The following is a 16,543-nucleotide window of genomic DNA, read 5'->3' as shown; positions in this document are numbered from 1 at the left end:
ACTAAAATGCCCCCATTATTTTAACTTCCGGCGATATTTGGCCGGCGATTTGGCCGGAGTGACCAAAATTGATAAAAATTAAATAGTCATGGTATGCAATTAACAGTTTTGAAAGTCGTGGACTGCAATTAAAAATACTCCTATAGTCAGTGGACCAAAATGGCAATTTGCTCTTTTTTTTATGTTATTCCTTATTTCCTTAATTTCTTTTATAATTTTTTATCTTTTGTAACTTTTCAGCGTTATGTTTTTTATTTGCGGAGTTAGAAGTGCTGGTCCTGCTAGAACTAGTTCATCCCTTCCAATCATTGCAGTAATGCTCATTCATTCTGCTTTGAATTTTATATTCATCTGTTATTCTTGTTTTCTGTTATCTGCTGATAATCTGTTGTGACATGAGTAATGAGTACATGACAAATGACAATGGCCTCATTGGCTTGGCAACAATTAACTTGTTACTGCTTTGAATCCTTAGCCCCTTCAAGCTCTCACTTTGCAGCATGTATAATAATATCAGTTCAATATGCACTTATAGCATTTTGTCATGATTCATTTATGAATCATGATTGCATGTGTTATACAAATCTGATATGGTATTATCATTCTTCCTTCCTCATTTACTTGTTACTATTTTTTTGCTATGATGATGCTTCTACCTTGGTGTGAATCAAATTTTGGGTTGGTATATTGCTCAAGTTTTGGGTTTTGATCCAAAACTTAGAAGCAATTTTCCCTCAATCTTAACTTGATCTGAATACAAAGCAATCTGAGCCTATTTTTATTTCTAAGCAAATTGTTAAACTGTGACTATTCATGTATATAACTATGTTTTAAGTTTGCAATATGAGCAGGAAGATGATGAATGTTGATTGTTGAGTTGTTGAGTAGTGAGTATTGAGTAATGCTAAATGAATGAATGATTTTGTCAATTTGTAACTTTTGAGTAATCTGTAATCTGTGAAGTATAGATTGCACAATATTATTTTGTAAAAGTGTAATTAATTTTTTGATGGACAGTTTGCTTGTAACTTATAAGTTGTAAGTTGTAAACTATTAGTAGGCCTAGTTGTTACTTGTTAGTTTTAAGTTGTTTGCTTTAACCTTTAAGTTTTAAGTTTCAATTTTTAAGTTTAAGTTATAGTTTTTAAGTTGTTTACTTGTTTGTTTGAACTTTGAAGAATTTGAACTGTAAACTGTAAACAGTAAAAATTTTACTTTAATTAGTAGTTTAGTATTAATTTTGCACTTCTATTTTCTTTTATTGCACTCCGAATAAATCCTCAATCCGATCCAATCCGCCCGAAATCCAAAGGGTTGAGCTATTCAAAATGCACGGATATGGGGTAATACAAGGTTATCCGATATCCGATCGGGTGGGCGGTTCCCAAATCCGAACCGCCCAAACACGTCCAATGCTCAGCCCCAGTCATATTCAGGCATTGCTCTTGTCTTTTACGCTCCTATTGTCTATAAACTTTAATTTTTGTTAACTAATTTGAGCCACCCGGATTAATTTTTCCCATTATAGGTGTTCTTGTTGAGAGTTTGGCATATAGGCTCAAGTGTGCTCTTTATCTATCTCCAATTGTTTTTATCCTAAATGATCACTATTACAACAATGGTGAGGTCCAACTGTCATAACATTAGCCAAAAGCTTGTGTAGTAGTAAGTGCTTGATTCTAACAAGTGGCATCCGAGACAGGACATGAGTTCGAGTACCAGCAAGAGTAAAACTTGTACAGTTAAAGCTGGCAGGTGTTGGGAGGGAGAATTGTGGGGTAGAGGCCTAAAGGGTTAAGTCTGACACCCTGCCTCTCAAAAATGTGGTGGCAGTATGAGGAAAGTTGCGCCTTTACTACCGGCTATAACTCTTAGTGTAGTGGTAAGCATGTGATCCTAACAAACCCCATTTTGTTTAAGCGTGTTGGGACAACTGAACTATTGTAAAATACCATTTTGAAGTAAGATGTTTCGAAAAAAGATTTGTTTAAACTTAGAACCTAGACTTAATCAAGTTCATATTACCCTCCACCTTTCCTATTATTGTTGGTTATTTCATTCGCTAGTTTTTGCTTTTTTGTTACTTGTTATCATCAATCTTTGTTTGGGATAGATTTCCAATAAAAGACATTGTAATTTGTGCTTGAGAGATATAAGCTTGACTCTTATCGCCAATCCTTGGAGAACGATATCTTGTGTGAGGATACCCTCTCACACAACTCACTCAATCCAAGAATGTCAATGATTAAGCCGCTACTGTTAGAAGCCAAATGTGTAACCTTGTGGTTACAATTAAGTCAACAGTCTAACCAACTTGGTTGGAGTTGCGCCAGCCACACATTATCGATCTTTAACATGACAAGAGCTTGTTGGGGATGATGGAAGAAGGCTGCAAGCAGCGATGAATAAGTTTGCGCTTAATGTCATTATTATTATTATTAATTCAATTTTTTTTTAATTTGGTTCAATAATGTGTACTAGTTACCATGCAAATTAAAATAGTTACTCACATTGCAATTTCATCCAAATTCTCCAACAATTAGTATAGTGTGATTTGATGTTGAATTTTGTGGAACTGTTCCACATGTTATTATCATTTCAATTAAAAATTTTGATGCTTCCTAACGTGGGAAGTAGTGATGGTTAATTAGCATATGATTTTACTTCATGTTGCGTAGGTTATATTTTGAAGGCGGTAATAAGATTAAAGTGTGTAAGGTATAATTGCGTGTTTAGGTTGTTTCCTAAAGGAGCTTTTAGATGTTTAAGATTTGATGCATTGACTTTTGGACTTCTCTTTTTGGTTTTAAAGGTTTTAGTCACCCCACTCACATGGCCTGTTTCGTGACTTATCATAAATCTATCACCTTGTACAACTATTTCATTTCGTTGTAGTAGAAGATCAAAAGATTCCCCCAAAACTACTGGACCCCATCCTCTTCTTCAGATCATGGCATTGATGATTAGGGTGTCTTGGATGGGTACCTTAGCTTCACTTTCTAATTCACCTCCTCTCATCATCATCACAACATATTTACACAATTTCACACATCATTTCCAATCCATTTCTAGTTTTATTTGTTGGGTATGTAGCTTATTATTCACTTGATAGTTCAATTCAAAATAATTCACATTCAATTTCTATAATTTTTAGGATCAAAACGCTTACCACTACGTCAAAAGTTATAGTTCACAGCGAAGGTGCAACTTTATTTCGTTATATCCCGCCATCACATTTTCGAGATGCAGGGTGCTGGATTTGGCCCTTCACCAACCTCTATCCAACAGACCCCATAGCCACCAATTACGGACTTGTCCATCACCAGCCTCCGTCCAACAATTCCCCTCCCAGCACCTGCTAGTCTTAACTGCATAATTTTTTGCTCTGATACTACTTTTTAGAATTAAGAACTTGCTATATTACGCCAAAAGCCTATAACTCATAGCGAATGCGCAACTTTATTTCCTTATATACCACCATCACATTTTCAAAATGCAGAGTACTAGACTTGGCCTTTCACCAACTTTTGCCCAACAATCCCCTTAGCCATCAACATAATTGTTGGACTTGGCCTGTCACGGGCTCCGCCTAACAACTATCAATGTTTTTCTAGGTTAGGAATTAGTAAATTCTAGTTTAATTCCACATTAAGATTAATAATTTACCAAATCATAGATTGAGATTATTTTTCCTTACCTAAATTTTTGTACATAGTAAATATCAAGCTTAATTGCTTGTTTTTTAACACTATGCCAAAAGTTATTGTTAATAAGAAATGAATAATTATATTTTTTATGCTTGCGTAAAAGTCAGTCCCACATTTCGATGATAGAATGTTGGATTTAATGTCAATTATAAGGATTAAACACTTACCATTGTGCCAAAAGTGCGCTAGAACTAGTAACAAATAACAAATTAAATGTTCAACTTTATTTTCATATACTAGCTGCTTCGTTTTGGTGGCAAAATGCTGGACTTACCCTCCAAACTATTCATACCCTCATTAATGTACATTTCATTTCATTGCAAGTAACTACTTGTATGTTGAATTTGCCAATACTCATACATATAGGCATGCTAAGTTTGTTTATTTTCCGATATATATGAGACAAGGAAGTCCCTTATTTAAAAATGATGGGAGCCAAGAATATTAGGCTACTACCTAACATGATTGATATATTTGAATTATTCATACATACATATGCATAATAATACATAGTAAAAGAAAAGTTGAATGAATTGAAGGACTGCTGCATGGTACTCCGATCCTGCCCCCACATCCCTTCTTTAGGATTCTTCCTCACAAGACATATGTCATTTCAAAGAAGCTGCTTTTTGGTTGTAAATACACACACACACTCACACATTCATTGCCCTTTTATTGTACATCCATCTTTATTCCTTTCCACTATGTGACATGTTACCACTAAATGACTCCTTTTGAGTGGCGCTTTTTGTTTGTTTTTCACTCAAGAAACTTCCCCATCAGATCACCCATGAAGATGACTATTAAGCACAACCTAGCTAAGGGGTTTTAATTTTAATGCCTTACCCAGGGCCGGATTTTAGGGCGTGCAAGATGTGCAACAACACAGGGGCTCCAAAATTTTAGGGGTCCCTAGTCCAGTCCTGGCCCAATAGTTAGTATATGTATTTGCGATTATATTTGCTCAAAATTAGGTTTTCATGACTGATCTAAATTCTACTGTATTATTCAAAAAAAAAAGTTTCTACCCCGTAATATTCACGCAAATCACTTTTCTTCAATTCGCAGTTTATTTATATTTAATAGGGCTTCACTTATTTACAAGCACAGGGCCACGCAAATTAAAAAAGGCACTGGCCTTATCTCTCTCTCTCAACAATATAATGCTGACAAATATACCAAACCTGTCAAAATGCAGTACACCAAATGATGGTTCCAGAAAAGATACAAGCAGTTCTTGGTTGAGGAAGCTGTGTATGCTTTAATTTCAACAATTTTGGGTTTTTTTTCTTTTTAAAAAAATTTAATTTTTTGGGTTGTGAGTGATATGATATCCACTAGCTAATTAATATATATATGGGTGAGGTGAGGTTGATGGTATGGCACATGGAGTCCAAAGAGGTCCCCTTCCCACAAAAGGCTAATACATCTCAACCAAAAAGATAAAGAGAAAGGGGATGAAAAGAAGGGGAAAAAAAGATGCCAAGAAAGAGGGCAGCCCATGCTCCCTGTCCTAACAATTCAGTATTTGTACTTATATATATCTCTAACCTCTTTATATATATATTTACTTACTTTTTGGCCAAAAACAAGTTGATAATATTTATATATAATTAAGGTATAATATAATTACTAAATTAATCGCCATAGTAATCAGTATGGTAGGGGGCTTAAATGTGCACAGTTCCTACCGTTATGGGCTACTCAGGACAACTCGTTATCTTACCAAAAAATAAATTAATCATCATACTAATCTAATGTAGTATATTTAGTTTAGTAAATGTATTTATATAAAATATTCAAATTAGTTGATTTAATTTTTTTAATAGAAAAAAAAATGTAACAATTAATTAAAATTTCAAACATCATTAGTAAATTGGGTGACTCTCCCATGGGACCTTCTTACATATTCTTATTTGTGAGACGGTCAAGTTTAGATGAAAAGTGTAATATTTATGATGAAAAATGTAATATTAATCAAGATAAATTGATTGCTACTTATGAGAGAGTGCAATATTTATAGTCAAAAGTGTGACACTTTTGAGAAAAAATGTAATACTTTTAAATCAAAATTCAGTATTTAGATGTTGAAGAGTTAGCTATGTGAGAATATTAATATTAATTAGGGATAAATTGATTAATGGTTACTTATGAGGGTAGTGTAATACTAATCATGGATAAATTGATTGATTGTTATTTATGAATGAAAATATAATACTTTTGAGAAAAAATATAATACTCCGTACTAATCATGATAAATTGATCAATTTTACTTAATTATGAGGGAAAGTATAATGCTAATGAGTAAAAGTGTAATACTAATCATGGAATCATGGATAAATTGATTGTTACTTATTATGAGAAAAATGTAATAATTTTAGGTTTGTTTGGAAACTTGGAAAATGATTTCCAGACTCATTTTTTGAAAAATATGTTCTGGAGTTTGACTAATGTTAGAAAACTAAAATCTTGTATTTATGTCTGAAAGATAAAAAATTGCATTTTTTTTGTCTGGTCCATTTTTTCTGAAAATGAACATATTATTTGTTATAATAATAATAATAATAATAATAATAATAATAATAATATGGTGTGGAAGTAATAATAATCTAGAAATTAGCTTGAAGAGGGAAGAGAGAAAAACAGAAAAATAAAGAATTTAGAAAATGTCTTTCCACTAAAAATTTAGGAAGACATTTTTTGTCAAATTGAATTTTTTTTTATTGACCAGAATGAATATTTTCTTTTGACTCTATTTTCTTTGAATACCCAAACGCTAGAAAATCAAGAAAATGCCTTCTGGAAGTCATTTTTCTGGTTTCAAAACCGATCTTAAATTAAAATGTAATGTTTAGGAGTTGAACGACTAGAGTTTTGGCTTTTACAAATTAAATGATTAAATAAAAAATTACTCGAATATGTTATTGAAATATTTTTTTTGGTAGATATTTATAAATTTCAATAACATATAAATGTTTTAAATTGTTTTGACAAATACAATATATATATATTTCGATCCTTTTAAAAATATTTGTTTGACAAGTGTTTAATAATTTAATATTCATTGATGACTAATTGCTACACGCAAAATGAATTGTGCATTTCAGCGAGTACCAGATGGTCCAGATATACATATATCAGAAATAGGATTATAAACTTTTTTTCCTGCTCTCACTATCCAAAAGTATATATAAACATAATTGAACTCATGAAATTCAAGTGGGAAAATTATGTTTTCACTCACCCAACGATAGAGATGCAACTTCTATCTATATATACACTCAGGTGCACGATATATATTAGTGATTATAAATGCCTAAGTGAAGATTTGTCTAACCTTAATTAGATGGTAAAGGAGTTAACATATATATGTGGATGATTATATTAATAACATAAAGCTAAGTGACTAATAAGATTTAGATTATAAGAATGATGTGGAACTTTATCTCCCACAGGAAAGTTTGTCGAGATCATGTGAGAGGTCGATCTCAGAAGGGACATCATGGATGAACAGTGAGCAGAATGACAAGGACAGTAAATTATATAATGGAATGGAAGAGATGAAGAAAGCTGCTAGGTTGTAATATATATAATTAAGTAGCTTTTGCTTGCAAGTGACAAAGTTAGTTTACCCCAACATATATCTCTGTCTCTTTCTAGCTTGTCTTGCATGTCTTTTGATCCTCCTGCGACTGTTGTTTTCCAAAGTGGTTTTTCCATCAATTTCAGTTCTTCTCAGCGAAACTGATGAGACCACCTACTCCATCCCTGCTGGGAGCAACTCATCACATGGAGGGTTTAAAATCTTTAGGAAGTACGTAGTGGTGCATTGAATTGATGAATTCTCCTTTACATAGAGCACGTACAGTTTGTGTATGCGAGTGTGTGTTGTTAAGCACACTGCACATATATTTTTGTCTTTTTCAAATCACCAGAAAAATCGACAGCCATTATCTGAGGATGTGTATTGCTGGGTAAATCGGTGCAGTCTTGTGACCTTAACCTGCAAAAGACTTAAACAAGTTGTGGTTGTCATTGCTGACAGACTAAAAAAAAAGACCAATATATAGACTCACTGCTGGAAATCAGCGATTTTCAGACCACCGGAAAGTGAAATGAGGTCGGAAATGAAAAAAAATCACTTTTTGCAACCAATTTTTTGGGTGGTTGGAAAAACACTGATTTTTAACCGTGACCTACTGAAGCACAAAGAGTCAACAGTTGCTTCCACTGAGGCTCGAACCCACTCACATCATCTATGTGGGAGTGTTTTTGGGAACACCGGGTGACTTCTTCTTGTTAAAAGTTAAATTTGTAACTTTGTAGTTATCAAGTGAACAGTCTAACTAACTTTATTGGGTTACTCCTCTCTTTTGCCAAACCTTAGTTTTCACTTCGTCATATCGAACTCGTAGTGTTGCAGAGAACAACTTTAAGAGTGGGAGCCATGATGCCGCCTCTAACCAGACCCAAGTGGATAAAAGTTTTTACCAATATGTTAACACATACATTCATAGTACTTCAAATCGAGATTACGGGTTCAAGTCTCATCGATAATATTCCTATATTTAAGAGTTAATATTAAGTTTAATACTTAATTAACTTTAATTTGTAGGTTTTTTAAAAAACTTGTTTGACTGATAACTGCTATGTTACACGAAATTTGAAAAGGATTTCATAGTCATTTTCCTTAAAGAAAAAAAAAAACCTTGTGGTCTTGCTAGTGGCATCCGGTGTCTCGGTTTACACTCCCACATGGATGATGGGAGTGAGTTCGAGCCTCAGTGAGAAAGTAGAAAGTAGATAATACTACATTGTAACAGAGTCAGTATTCGTTGTTGAAACGTAAGTGTGTCGATCTAAATCTTTAGATGCCTGTAGATGCCTGGTTTTCCTTCTTAAGATGTGTGTTTTTTTCATTATTAAACTGCTTTGTTTTCCTTCTTTAAGGTGTGCCATTTTTCTACAGTTTGCTTCTTTAATTCATCAGTTTTGTTCGAATCAAAGACACAGTACATGAAGAAAAAGCTTTCTAGGAACTTGTTTCAAACCTTGCAACAGGAGGCACATTTTTTTTTTAATTTTCATTAATTTGAACCGTTGATCTAGATTTGATCAACGGCTCAAATCTAATCTCATTTTTCACTTGTGAGCATCCCCATCCATACATATATATGTATGTATGTATGTATGTATCTATGTATGTATGCAATTTTGTATCCTATATTTCCCATTTTTACATTTCCGTGTTTCTTTATTTTTGTACAACCTATGTGATAAGAATTCAATTTTTTCTTATAGTTAGGTGATTTCAACTTTGTCAAATTAATCATAAGCTCACAAGATCCCACTCCTATAGCTACTAAAGACGTAAATCACGACCCGCATAATCAACTTACCGGAGTTCACACCTTCCATCACCCTGGACTTTGTTTTCATTCATATTTCTCGTGGAATTCAAATCCTCACATTATCACATTCAGTCGTGACATTAAGTCAAACAACAAACTACTATGCTAAGTCTCGGTAGAATTCAATTTTCTTGCATAAGGTGTTGGTTCAATCATTATGAATATAGAACGACATAAATTAAATAACTGTTTAAGTAAGATTCGATATCAGCCTTTATAAATTGTTGTCTGCATTCTGGAAAAGCTTCTTCTTTAATTTCTCGGCCCAAGAGAATGCGCTAGTCGACAGATTGTGTAATCCATCAATATTTGAAGTGTCCATTAGTCCAAGCCCAATATAATATGAAGACAGGCCCATTAAACACATTAAGAGTCTGCAACCGTAAAGTGCAATTATTATTGCATGAACCACGATCCACACAGCTGTGTGGACTATAAATAAAAATGACATTTTTAGTAGAGTTAATACCACAAATGGTCCTCTGACTATTGGGGTAGTACTCCTTTTAGTAGACTTTCAATTCGACCACAAATGGTCCTCTGACTTTCATTTTTGACCACAAATAGTCCTTTTGTTAAAATTTCTGTTAAATAGGTGTTAAATCTAGGGGTATTATTGTCAAATTGATATATATAATGTTCATAAAATAAAAATGTTTATAATTTTTCACCAACAAGCATAATTGAAACAATTAACAAATATAAATACTCATAAATAAAAAGACAATACACTTTATTCTCGTAATTATGCGTACAAAATTAAGATTTAATATTAGAGCTATCTATTTTAATTTAACCAACAGACTAAAATGGAAGATTTTTTTTTTTTAAATCTTGCTTTCATCATTTTCATGGTTGTTCATACATGGTCGATTAATAATTTTCACTTTTCATTAATCGATCAAACATTTTGTTTGGGACATAACTGAAAGCTGCTACCGTTGAATTAATATAATTAATCAAGTACGAATTGCGAACATTAATCATGGATTTTTATTTAATTTGTTCATTTATATAAGTTCTCACGTCCATTTTATTTTTATATTTATTAACTTAATGTTTATTAATGTTTGAAATTAATTATGTTGTCATATAATTCTAAAAAAGAATTAATCATAATAATATTAATCAATTTGACGATATTACCCCTAGATTTAACACCTATTTAACAGAAATTTTAACAAAGGACTATTTGTGGTCAAAAATGAAAGTCAGAGGACCATTTGTGGTCGAATTGAAAGTCGAGGACTAAAAGAAGTACTACCCCAATAGTCAGAGGACCATTTGTGGTATTAACTCTTTTTAATATACTAAAAGTACATTATTTTAGAGTACATTATTTAAGTACTGAAAGTACATTATTTTATATATACTATGAAATAATGTACCTTCAGAACAAAAATAATGTACTTTTAGTATAATAAAAATGTACCTTATATTTATGGTTCACAGAGCTATGTGGAACATGGTCCACGCAATAATTTTCCCGTAAAGTGCTAACTTTTTTGTTGAATCACAACCTAACCTTATCAGCAGTTGTTATGCCACTAGGTCCATGTTCACAATTTCATAACTCTATGTTCACAATTTCATAACTTTATGTTCAAAATTTCATAATTTCATGTTCACAATTTTATAGCTCTACTTTCACAACTTCATAATTCGATGTTCACAATTTCATAACTCTATGTTCACAATTTCATAGCTCTATGTTCAACAGTATCAAAACTATATGTTCAACGGTATAACATAATTTTTGAATCTATATTAAAAAATTGTGAATATAGGGTCACAAATTGTGAATATTGAGTAATGTAATTTTGTATATTGAGATCTAAAATTATAAATATAGAGTTCTAAAATTGTGAACATAGAGTTTTAAAATTGTGAACATAAAGTATAAAATTTGTGAACATAGACCATGGTCCACCTTGTAAGGTGGACCGGGTCCACAACATAATTTGCCCCTTACCAGCATTAAGTAATGTAGTACTTTTTTTTATTTTTGCTAGAATAGATCTTATGAGAGATGTCTTAGTAAAATATATAATAATTTTTAATTATGGCATGTTTGGTTGGATGGAAAATCAATTCCATGGAAAAGCTTTTCCAAAAAATTGAGGAAAATGAAAGATTATGTTGTTTGGTTGGATGGAAAATGATTTCCATGGAATTTGACTTCCCAAATTAAAGAAGAAGAAAAACAAATTCTGAAATAGAGTTAGGTATTTTGTTTTCCAAGGAATGTGGGAAGAAAATATTAAGCTTTGGACTATTTTACCCTCAACCAAATTTATTAATTACACATGTATATATAGCCAAACTATTATTACTAAGGGCATATTAGTCTTTATATTCATAATTCCTTACCATTACAAACACAACCAAACAATGGAATTCATATTCCCAGTAATTTCTTTTCCACCAACCAAACAGTGAAATTTGTTTTCCAACGAACCAGACGTGCTGTTAAAGTATAATACTTTAATAAATCCATAAAAATATTACACATTTTACGTAACGCAGTCTCATACCATGATTTATTGTTTTACTGGATATTTTTTGATATCTCACACAAAAGTTGTGTTTTTTAAATAATGAGGGAAACTCATAGTCAATATCTAAAAGTGTGCACAGAATAAGTCATATTCCTATATAATAGCATACAAACCGTATATAAAATGTAAACATATTTAAAAAAATCAGATCATGTGCGACGGACTTGATTGATAAGGTGTTGACAAGAATCAAACTTTTTAAGATCATAATAAGGATGCATTGATCTTCAAAAAGAAAATAATCTACACTTATAATAAGAGCCAATAATGTTAGACCCCTAATTGGAACTAAAAAATGTCGGTATAATAGTTTGCTATAACATATTGTACTTTCTGTTCTTCTTATCGTGCAACCTCCAATTAAATTCCTAATATATCCTAATCATTTATAATTTTACCAAATTCTTTCCGTTAAATATAACGGAAGTTTAACATTAAATTCTTTAGGCAATTTGTTTCTTTATTGCAGTTTTCAAACAAATTTGGAATATTCTATAATACAATTCTGTATAGATTCCTAAATTAAAATTAGAATATTGAAGTCTTAATAGGATTCTATAATACAATTTTGTATAGATTCCTAACTAAATCATTATTCTACCCAAAATAACAGTATATAAACCCATTCACTTCTCAGTGGTATTCACCCAAAACTAAACCTAACATATTCTGCAACACACCATCTACATTGTATAGGTATGATTGTCAAAATATTAGCATGCTAATTCTATTATTTGTATTTGTACTTATGATGATTACAATTTAAAAAAAAAATCAATGATGGTATACTCATTAATTAATATAACTTCAATATCGTTATGTAAATATATCTATTGTATAATATGTTCATCTATACTTGTATCATTGTATGTAATATTGTGGTTCTCATATCGTTATGTAAATATATCTATTGTATAATCTATTCATCTATACTTGTATCATTGCATGTAATGTTGTGGTTCCCATTATATTATTTCATAACATCCTTTATGAACATATTTCTCAAAGTATATGCTCATCGTCCTTAAGGATGAAACTGTAAGTAAATAGCAAAAATGTTCTCATTATTATTATTATTTTATTTTATTTTATTTTATTTTTATCATTAGTATTATTATTATTATGAATATGCTCTCATTCACCACCAACATCATTGTAAATGCTATATCTAAATGCAAGGAACTCGGGTTCAATCAATAGTGTTTGATAATGACATTGGAATGTATGATATCACTTTACAAACCAACAAATGGTACATCATCTCAAATGTCATTGTCAAACCTGTCCGGACGAACTATAAAGTATTTGATCACAAATACAATTACACATAGATTTTAAATGGTCGGACTGGTGTCAAAACAAGTAACAATGATGACACGCCATTTGCTCCTATGTAAGTGGTTTATTTGTTTCTACTTACTTCAGTTGTAATTTAGCTATTTACAATTTCGTTATGTTTTATTAAAATATATAAGCATCGAGACTATTTCTTTGATTTTTATTAATTTAACATTTTTTTCTCTCACATTATTATATGACTACTTTAACCAATTAAGGAATACTAATTTAAAAATACACATTGAGCATTGATTTAATCGCGCAACGCGCGTGTGATAACTAGTAATAATAATAAGGATGCATTGACATTCATCCAAACATACTGAACATCTACAATAGGAAAATTTCCAAAACCTTTATTAGGAAATGATATCATCATCTAGAATAATGGCATACAAATGGGATTTAATTATTTAGAATTATTTGGTACAATTTGAACATTTCAGAAGCTTCTCCCAGACTTGTTAAGTGATGAAAGAATGGAGAGAATAGCCATAGTAGCAAAGCCTCCTACGAGAATGCCAGTTGCTATCATCTCTCTATCAAAAAACTTATTCAATTCTCTTCTAAATTCTTCGATTCCATCAAAACTTATAAGATTATCTTTAGCCAATACAAATTCAAAATTGTCCACCAACGAACCAATAGTATCTTTTAACTCAACACTCGCACTAAACCCAACACCAACTCCACTTGCCAAGAGAAAACTTATTACCTGTAAACATCACACATAATAAATCAGATTACAAAATCATGTAATCGCAAGTGTTGTGTATAAAATGTAAATAAATACTCCGTAATAAAAACATATTGTTTTTATTTTTAGATTTTATCAGTGTTGTAAAAATCAGCTTAGGCCGCCGTTTAGGCGCTCCTAAGCCAGGCGATTTTAGCCATAGGCGGCTTTTAGTCACTGGCCGACTAACCGGCCAACTAGACACTCTAAGCCCCGACTCAGCCGAGTTGAGCGCCTAACTCGGCCGAGTTGAGCACCTAACTCGACGGAGTCGGTGCCTAACTCGGCCGAGTGATTTTTTTTTGCCTACTCATCGACTCTTTTTCTATATTTCTCTACTCATGTACTCAACTAACAATCTAACATATGCAGTTGACTAGTTTGAGGGATTATAACAGTCTAACAACTCTTAGTCCTGAATGAAAAAAGTTGAGACAATATACTCGGATTACTAAAGTGCCTAGACGACGCTAGGCACCCTACGACACCCGATTAGTGCCTAGCATCTTCTGTAACATTGGATTTTATAAATTAGTTTAAATAATAATAAATATAAAATCCATAACCTTGTCCCCATAGAAATCAAAATTAGGCAGAAATTTGCCCCGGATCATCCTCTTCTCCTTCACGGCATGATACATGGCAAAGGGCAATTGAATTAACGTGTATAGAGCACCCGCCGCTCCCACAGCAAGTATATACCTGCACATTTTACGAATAGATCGAGATCACTATAACTTGTCATTTTGATGTCGCTATATCAAGTTAATACTCAATTTAGTTTTTGATTATAGTGATTTTTTTCGATTTAATTCTAAAAGACTTTTTGTAATTAATTAGGTCACTGACTTTAATAGTTTTACTTAATTGAGTCATCTGTTAAAATAGTTTGGTAATTTCACTTCTATTAATACTTAATTTTGCTCTTAATTGAATAGTAGTGTTACCCAAGTTAGTCTTCGATTATAGTGATTTTACTCATTTTAGTCATCAACTATTGTGGGGAAGAATTTCGGGAAAACCTGAGTTTGATTTCCACAAGTGACGATTCCCCCTGAGCCAGCTCTCGTGCCTCTCAGAACGAACACGGTTGGACCCGGACCGTTAAACGGACGGAGAAAGACCCGGTGAATTTATCAAAAAAATAGTGGGTTTTTCTTGATTTAGACCTAAGCGGCTTTGTGCTTTATTAATTAGGTCATCAACTTTAATGATTTTATCTAATTGAGTTATCTGTTAAGATAGCTTGGCAATTTCACATCTATATATTAATATTTAATACATAAATTTGTCATCAACTATAGTTGTTTTACCCAAGTTATTCTTCGACTATATATAGTGATTTTACTCAATTTAGTCATCGACTATAGTGATTTTTTTCACTTTATTCTAATAAATAAGGACTCAATTAGGTAAAACCATCAAAATCAATGACTTAATTAAACACAAAAATTCGTGTAAGATTAAATTGAGAAAAACTAATATAATTGAAGACTAAATTAGGTAGTAACTCTCATTGTATCTGTAACTTTTGATGTACTTATAAAAAAAAATTAAAAAGAAAAAAAAAATTAAAGTAAACACAATATACCTGTAACTTTTGACGTCGCTGAATTTGACTTTAGTGCCGGCTGCCTTGAAGTTGTTGGTGACTGTGAGTGCGATGAAAGCTGCTAACAACATGAGAGTGAAAATCCTGAAAACGAGGATAGAGTATAGTATAATTTTGGAAGCCATTTGATTGAAATTAAGAATTCTCTCTCTTTCTTACTTAGATTTTTTTTTTCCTTGGCATGTAAGCTATGGGAAAGTGAAGTCCTTCGTGTGTGTATATATACCAAATACCAATTGCGTGTGAATCATTGTATGAAACATCTTTAGACAAGACCGAGGTATTATTGTTGTTGGGTTTGTCGAAGAGATTATAGTATATAGTGTAATAAAGGTTGTTTTATTTACATCGACATACGAAATGGTCAATTCATATATATATTTACTGAGGATTCCGCGTTTTGCAAGCTGACCGATTCAATTCAGATTGTTATCTTATGGAAATGAAACTTTGTAATACATGCGGCCAAAGTAATTTAATAGTGTTTCTATTGGTGAAAAACCGGCCCGGCCACTATCTATGGAAGAAAATTTCATCTTTTAAATTTGAAATAAAAAAATGAAATAAAGAGGGTCTTGTTTGGTAAAATAGCTTATAAGTCATTTTTGATTGGTTTGACTGGTTATGAACTACTTTAAGTGTTTAGTAAAATGGTTTATTGCATTAGCTTATTGTGACAATAAACCAAAATCTAAAAAACTAAGACTAGCAGAGTTCTTTTTTCGACCTACTAAAGCACAAAAAGACAGCAGCGCCTCTGCTGAGGCGTGGTGCAACTAGACCACAAGGTCTTTAATTTGTAATAATAATAATAATAATAATATAATAATAATAATAATAATAATAACAACAACAACAATAATAATAATAATTACGGAGTAATAAATAAATACAATTATAAATGTAATTTAAGAGTTAATGAATTAGCACAATACATTTATGTTATTATAAGTCATTTTACATACAATCAATTAAAAGTAAATAGTTAATTTATCAAACACTTTTTTTACAATCAACTAATATTATAGCCAGTCGGACTAGCTAACCCAATCAGTTATACTTCGTAGTTAACTTAATCAACTATCAGTCATTTGTCAAACACCCCAAGCTTGTGTTCCAAATTTGTAAGGTGGGAGAGTGCCATCTTTCAAATCTGGAAGATGAAATGCGACAAAACTTCG

The 16,543-nt window shown here is 31.8% G+C and overlaps 1 protein-coding gene across 1 annotated transcript; it reads right to left on the bottom strand.

The window, feature by feature from the left end:
• Nucleotides 1-13,262: 13,262 nt before the first annotated feature.
• On the bottom strand, nt 13,263-15,526 carry LOC115995671 (CASP-like protein 4D1). Its single transcript, XM_031234772.1, has 3 exons — nt 15,342-15,526; nt 14,317-14,452; nt 13,263-13,729 (listed from the first exon to the last, which is right to left on the bottom strand). Exons 1-3 carry the CDS (start codon nt 15,485-15,487, stop codon nt 13,457-13,459), a joined length of 555 nt encoding a protein of 184 aa, XP_031090632.1. The 5' UTR covers nt 15,488-15,526; the 3' UTR covers nt 13,263-13,456.
• Nucleotides 15,527-16,543: the final 1,017 nt, after the last annotated feature.

Source organism: Ipomoea triloba, chromosome 11 (assembly GCF_003576645.1).
Source record: "Ipomoea triloba cultivar NCNSP0323 chromosome 11, ASM357664v1".
NCBI lineage: Eukaryota > Viridiplantae > Streptophyta > Magnoliopsida > Solanales > Convolvulaceae > Ipomoea > Ipomoea triloba.
The sequence above is the reverse complement of the archived record's forward strand: the minus strand, read 5'-3'. Positions and strand labels throughout refer to the sequence as shown.

Coding starts and splice junctions, on each gene's coding strand:
- LOC115995671 (XM_031234772.1), bottom strand. CDS start 15,487: ATGGCTTCCAAAATTATACTATACTCTATCCTCGTTTTCAGGATTTTC. Junction 14,453..15,341: donor AGCGACGTCAAAAGTTACAG/GTATATTGTGTT, acceptor TAAAATGTGCAG/GTATATACTTGCTGTGGGAG. Junction 13,730..14,316: donor TTGATTTCTATGGGGACAAG/GTTATGGATTTT, acceptor TGATGTTTACAG/GTAATAAGTTTTCTCTTGGC.